This window comes from Leptonychotes weddellii, unplaced genomic scaffold (assembly GCF_054177405.1).
Source record: "Leptonychotes weddellii isolate Sample4059 unplaced genomic scaffold, ASM5417740v2 HiC_scaffold_5023, whole genome shotgun sequence".
Classification (NCBI taxonomy): Eukaryota; Metazoa; Chordata; class Mammalia; order Carnivora; family Phocidae; genus Leptonychotes; species Leptonychotes weddellii.
This window is the reverse complement of record NW_028017643.1, coordinates 1-6,771: the sequence shown is the minus strand read 5'-3', so window position 1 is coordinate 6,771 and position 6,771 is coordinate 1. Positions and strand designations below refer to the sequence as shown.

The 6,771-nt window shown below is 40.5% G+C and overlaps 1 protein-coding gene across 3 annotated transcripts; it reads left to right on the top strand.

The window, feature by feature from the left end:
- Window positions 1-987: 987 nt before the first annotated feature.
- Window positions 988-6,765, top strand: LOC102747535 (polyadenylate-binding protein-interacting protein 2). Of its 3 annotated transcripts, none has more exons than XR_014142432.1 (3): window positions 988-2,971; window positions 4,120-5,908; window positions 6,574-6,765. XR_014142432.1 is itself a non-coding variant. In XM_081811003.1 (3 exons), exons 1-3 carry the CDS (start codon window positions 2,834-2,836, stop codon window positions 6,628-6,630), a joined length of 375 nt encoding a protein of 124 aa, XP_081667129.1. In that variant the 5' UTR covers window positions 2,148-2,833; the 3' UTR covers window positions 6,631-6,765. The 3 variants fall into 3 exon arrangements, 1 of the variants encoding a protein (XP_081667129.1); XM_081811003.1 differs by having other exon boundaries at window positions 2,148-2,971; window positions 4,120-4,299; XR_014142433.1 differs by lacking the exon at window positions 6,574-6,765 and having other exon boundaries at window positions 2,878-2,982; window positions 4,120-4,301.
- Window positions 6,766-6,771: the final 6 nt, after the last annotated feature.

Below are 6,771 nucleotides of genomic sequence, written 5' to 3'. Positions count from 1 at the left end.
GGGGAGAGAACTTTAAACAGGCTCCACGCCCAGCACAGAGACTGATGTGGGGCTCGATATCAAGACCCTGATATCATTACCAGAGCCGAAATCAAGAGTCGAATGCTTAACTGACTAAGACATGCAGGTGCCCCAGGCCTTAAAGATTTTAAAACTCTATCCTCAGGGTGCATGGGTGGCTCAGTCATTAAGCATCTGCCTTCGGCTCAGGTCATGAATGGGATTGAGCCCCTCATCGGGTTCCCTGCTCGGCCGGAGGCCTGCTTCTCCCTCTCCCACTTGCCCTGCTTGTGTTCCCTCTCTCGCTGTGTCTCTCTGTCAAATAAAGAAATTCTTTAAAAAAAAAAATAATAGGGGCACCTGGGTGGCTCAGTCAGTTAGGCGGCTGCCTTCGGCTCAGGTCATGATCCCAAGGTCCCCGCATTGGGCTCCCTGCTCAGCAGGAAGCCTGCTTCTCCCTCTGCCTGCCACTTCCCCTGCTTGTGCTCTCTCTCTATCAAATAAATAAACAAAATATTTAAAAAATAATAATAAAACTATCCTCATATTAGGTATGCTGATTCCTCCCTTTGGCGCCAGTCACACTGCTGTTTGATTTTATGTGCAAGTGACTCTTGTTATATGTAAACCCAATCTAGCAATTTCATACTTAAAGAATTAGTAGAATATTGTAGAATCTGAACCTTATGCTTCAAACTTTTAGCCGGCAATATATCAGCTGGGTTAGATCATGTTATCACCTGTTGAGTAGTGTATAAGAAACCAGACTACTGTATCAGATACTGCTCTGCTTTTACTCACGAAAGAAGAGATTAGGTGCGGGGCGCCTGGGTGGCTCAGTCGTTAAGCGTCTGCCTTCGGCTCAGGTCATGATCCCAGGGTCCTGGGATCGAGCCCCGCATCGGGCTCCCTGCTCACCGGGGAGCCTGCTTCTCCCTCTCCCACTCCCCCTGCTTGTGTTCCCTCTCTCACTGTGTCTCTCTCTGTCCAATAAATAAAATCTTTAAAAAAAAAAAAAGATTAGGTGCTTGAGCTAGTTGGAGTCTGGTAGTCGTTTGTGGCTGTGTGGGGGCTTGCTATTGCCTTTCATGGAAAGATGTTTATTACATACTATGAGGGTAATAAAACAGTTTTAAAGGCAGTCTGTAGGGGTGCCTGGGTAGCTTAGTTGGTTAAGTGTCTGCCTTTGGCTCAGGTCATGATCCCAGGGTCCTGGGATTGTGTCCCACATCGGGCTCCCTGCTCAGTGGGGAGTCTGCTTCTCCCTCTACCCCTCCCCCCTGCTCATGATCGCTCTCTCACACTCTCTCAAATAAAAAATTTTTTTAAAGCAGTCTGTAGACACTATCTCATTTAAAAGCATGCATATTACGTAGTTTAGGTGCTTGACACTCATTGTACAGTGGACTAGTCCAGACATGGAGTAATTCAACATGGACCCAGAGATTAAGCAAATAGAGAGTATGCTATGAAGTCAAAAGATCCTGAAATAATAAAAGGGTGGCTCAGTTGGTTAAGCCTCCGACTCTTGGTTTCAGCTCAGGTCATGATCTCAGCGTTGTGAGATTGAGCCCCGTATCAGGTTCCACATTCAGCAAAGATTCTGCTTGAGATTCTTTCTCTCCCTTACCCCCTCTCCCCCCACCTCTCTCTCTCTCTCTCTCAAATAAATCCTAAAAAAATTAAAAGAAGAATAAAAGATCCAGAGCCCTCTGTACCTTGGAACTGAGGTACTAAGAGGTTATTAAAAGTGTGTTTTCGGGACGCCTGGGTGGCTCAGTCAGTTAGGCGTCTGCCTTTGGCTTGGGTCATGATCCCGGGGTCCTGAGATCGAGCCCTGCATCGGGCTCCCTGCTCAGTGGAGAGCCTGCCTCTCCCTCTCTCTCTGCCCCTACCCTTACCCTCATGCTTGCTCTCTCACTCTCCTCTCTTTCAAATAAATACAAAATCTTAAAAAAAAAAAAAAAGTGTTTTCATTTGCAGTCTCTGGGCTTTTTAACACCAGGTTTTATTTCTTTATTTATTTCTTTTTTTTTAAGATTTTATTTATTTATTTGACAGAGAGAGAGAGAGCGCGAGAGCAGGAACACAAGCAGGGGGAGTGGGAGAGGGAGAAGCAGGCTTCCCGTGGAGTGGGGAGCCCGATGCGGGGCTCGATCTCAGGACCCCAGGATCATGACCTGAGCCGAAGGCAGACGCTTAACGACTGAGCCACCCAGGCGCCCCAACACCAGTTTTTAAAAGTAGAATTTGCTTTTCATAAAGTCACTGGATGACTTAAGTCTTCCATACCATGCTTGTTTTATAAAGCAAGGGATATCCAATATTTTAAAAATCAGATGATTTGGGAGTTACATTCAAGCAGTTGATTACCATCATTGACTGTTACCAAAAAATACTAGATGAATCTAGGCTGTTCTCAGCTGTTTCTTCTTTTTTTTTTTAAAGATTTTATTTATTTGATAGAGTGAGAGAGCACAAGCAGGGGGAACAGTAGAGGGAGAGGGAGAAGCAGGTTCCCCGCCAAGCAGGGAACCCGATGCGGGGCTCAATCCCAGGACCCTGGGATCATGACCTGAGCCGAAGGCAGACGCTTAACCATCTGAGCCACCGAGGCGCCCCTCTCAGCTGTTTCTTAAACATTAAGATCATTTGAGAAAAAACTGAAACTTCCCAATTGCTTGATTTATCATGTGCATTAATGTGTCATGTGCCTCTGGTACCTAACCATGATGCCTGGTGGTAATAGATGCTCATTAAGAACTGAAGGACTGACTGACAAAGTTAACTATTGTTCTTCTTTGAAGGTTAAAAACGACAACTAACGCCAACCATGAAAGATCCAAGTCGCAGCAGTACTAGCCCAAGCATCATCAATGAAGATGTGATTATTAATGGTCATTCTCATGAAGATGACAATCCATTTGCAGAGTACATGTGGATGGAAAATGAAGAGGAATTCAACAGACAAGTTAGTTTTGTGTACAAACATGATCTTTCTCATAGCCCATTACAGCCCTCAATATAATTGTACTTGTCCCTGTAATGTGTTTTTCATCTGGTCCCTTATATTAGTGAAATATAGGAATTTATATGCTACCACTCCTATTTTACTTGTATGCTGAGTACTACCAGGTTTATCTGCTCACTGAAATAACTTAGGGAAATTTGCAGGGTCCCACCCCAGATAGTCTTATCCAGGAGGACTAGGGTGGAGCCTGGAAAACTTGTTTTTTAAAAGCTCCCAGATCAGGGGCGCCTGCCTGGTTTAGTTGTATGTGACTCTTGATCTCAGGTTTGTGAGTTCAAGCTGCATTGTTGGGTGTAGAGATTAATTAAAAATAAAACCGTAAAAAAAAAAAAATCTCCCAGATGGGGTTCCAGTGTGCAGTTAGGTTTGGGAACTACTGCTTGCATCGATCACATTGCACTTAAGAGAATATAAATTAGGAGCAGACAGGCATGGGTATTAGGATACAGAATTGTGCTGTTTTTTCACCTGAGGTTCTTAATTTGATAAGCCTGAAAACCTGACACCAGTGTTATCCTTAGAGAATGTTCATACATTGATGAATGTTGTCTTTTATTCCCATATTTCTGACATCTGTTTCCATCTTGTGTCTAGTTCCTCCCTGATCATGGCTTTGGTAATCAGTAGCCAGCTTGATTTCACCATATCCAGTGATGGATAGTCAAGAGTAAAAAAGTGTAGTCTTATTTCAGTGAGAATCATTTGGGCTCTTTTTGGTTTGTTTTTAATTAACCATGCCCCAACCCTACCCTCTACAGAATTTTAATCATTTTTGGGTGGGTTTAGGGTTTGTGTAGTTTTAAAATATCACAGGTAATTCTGACAAATTCCTCAATGAAAATATTCCTTTATTTATTACTTCCCCACCACCCTCAGTGGAAAAAAGAATATTCTGCTAAGACAAAGACCACAAAACCCTAAACAGATATTCCCTAGTCTTACGGTAAACGTTTCTTTTTCTTGGCAGAGAAGCAGAGGAGGTTACAATATTGTGGTTTTAAGTGCTTTAATACAAGATATTTTAAGCCGTTCCTAGTGATGTCTTACCAAATGTGCTATAAATTATGCTTTATATATTATAAATCCAGATAGAAGAGGAGTTATGGGAAGAAGAATTTATTGAACGCTGCTTCCAAGAAATGCTGGAGGAAGAAGAAGAACATGAGTGGTTTATTCCAGCTCGAGATCTCCCACAAACTATGGACCAAATCCAAGACCAGTTTAATGACCTTGTTATCAGTGATGGCTCTTCTCTGGAAGATCTTGTGGTAAAGTTATTTTTCATCTTTTTAAAAACTAGATCATCTTGCCTGTAAGCGGAAAAGCCAGCAGTCATCTGTTTAAGAAGAGTTCTACATTTCTTTCCCTTCGGAAATTGTACTGCTTCTTACTATGGAAGCAGAGGCCTTCTGGTCTCCTCACTTATGACATGGAGTGACTTCTGGCAACACTCTGGGGCTAGTCTCAGACTACTAACAGACTTCTTGCCACTGCTTTTAGTTTTAATAACTATGTTGCCCTAGGATATGTAGATGACTTAAAGCATTAATCCAAAAGAAGTATACAGTATGTCCATGTGACTTGCTTATACAAAAGTAGCTTGATGAAGAGGTTTTGCTCTTCAATTATGCCTTAAACATTTGGCGAAATTTTCAAAATTTTATCTGAAAGGTGAAAGTTTGGATATTTTTTTTTTCTGGCCCAAGATTTAGTTACCCTAACTCCCATTTGGAACTTGGATTTAATAGGGACTTTTATAAGCTCTTGGCAGAAAAGGAACACAAACCTATTTGCATTTTTAGCTATTCTCCATGTCTTGTTGCTGGGGATGGTATATTTGCAGTAAAAGGTTTTTTAGGAATTATGATAAATAAGCATTAGTACTGGGGTAGAACCTGATGAGTTGTTTGCTAAAATTAAGATAAAATGATTTGAAGTCCTAATGTTGACCTTTCTGACCATATTGACAATCTCTAATTGCTTTTACAAGATAGTTCTCTGGAATTTACTCTTAGACTTAAGTATTTTTTGCAGTTGTCTTCTTTTCACTGTGCAGTGATTTCCTACCCTGGCGATATGTCATAATTACCTGTGAAGCATTGAAAACAAAAATAAGTCCCTCAGCTACATCCCAGACTTGCAGAATCAGTTGTCTAGGCATGTTAATGTTTAAAAAGCACTGCTAGGGCATACTGGCAGCCTGCCGCATCGGGCATTTGGGAGCCACTCTTCTAAAGGGCTGTATGGAGAACATAGAAATTGACATTGTAGTATAGACTTGTTGCAGTAAATGACAGTAACCCAATTGAGCAGATGTGTGATATGAATAGTCTGTTGAGATATGCTTGCTTATGGCTACATTAGTCATTCCACAAATAACCCTGGTTGCTCTGATGAGTAAAGTCCTTTGCTGGTCATAATGTATAACTTTAATGTGGACCCAGTATTATTACCTAGAAACTGGTTTGTTCGACTTGGTCTATTTGAGATTATGTTAATTCCTTCTCATTCTTTTGTAGCTGCCAAAAGATTACACATTCAAGAACACTGCTTTTTTATTTAAACCTCACATTTTTAAAGTTTAGATACAATTCCCTTGAGAGAAGTGAGACTATGTCCTGTCCAAGGAAATGGTTGTGTATAAATTATGAAACTAAAATTAAATTATTGCTCCAACATGTTATTTAATATGCTTTGGTCTTGAAGTAAGTGATATAGGGGGTTCAGATTCTGTCTAAAAGCCTCTCAGCATTCCTACATTTCAGGGCCTGGAATACATCTTGATTTCTTTTCATCTTTTATCAACTGTGGTGGAGGCAAATTTCCAGCTATTCTCAATATGCTGACGTGTCTGCCTAGGAAAATAAAGATTTAGAGGTATAGAATAATGGCTCTTAGAGATTTTGGCCCATTCTTTCCCTAACTTAGGCAAAAAAAGAGTCCCAGAGAGAGTGACTTATCTAGGCTTTCATAGGAAGTTAGGAGCAGAGCCGAAATTCCATCTTAGGTCTTCAGATTCCCCATGTAGTTTTCTTTTCCTGTTACAAACCTTGCTTCCTGTGGGAATCAGAATACAGCAATTTTAGAAAGATAAATCCATATTTTCAGTGAGGATCATGAGCAAAATTAATCCATAAACAATTCCTCAGTCCCCTTTAATCATCATTTCAACACTTGTTTAGTATGTTTGCATAGTATGAAATGGTTAAAATAAAATAACATAGTTAACAGAATTCCGTATTCTAGGACACCTTTTTAGTTTGTGTGAAGTTAGTGGGTCTGGTTACACTTAGCAAATTTAATTTCAATTCCTACTTTCTCTTTAGAAGGTGATAAGTTTTCATATAAATAAATAGTTTATATCTGATTCCTTCTTTCCCTGCTATAGATAGATTTTGGGGGTTAAGTTTAACCTTACAATCTGAGTTCCTTTGTTTTATATTTTTTGGAAGATATTTTTGCATGTGGATCTGGGTTGAATGCTTCTGAGTATTTGAAGCCATCTGTTAATGAACTTGCTTTTTTATGTACTTATTTTCCAGGTCAAGAGCAATCTGAATCCAAATGCAAAGGAGTTTGTTCCTGGGGTGAAGTACTAAAATATTTGAGTAGACGGGGCCCTCTTTTGGTGGATGTAGCACAATTTCCACACTGTGAAGGCAGTATTAGAAGACTTAATTGTAAAAGCTCTCTCTTGTCACTGTGTTACACTTATGCATTGCCAAAGTTTTGTTAGTCTT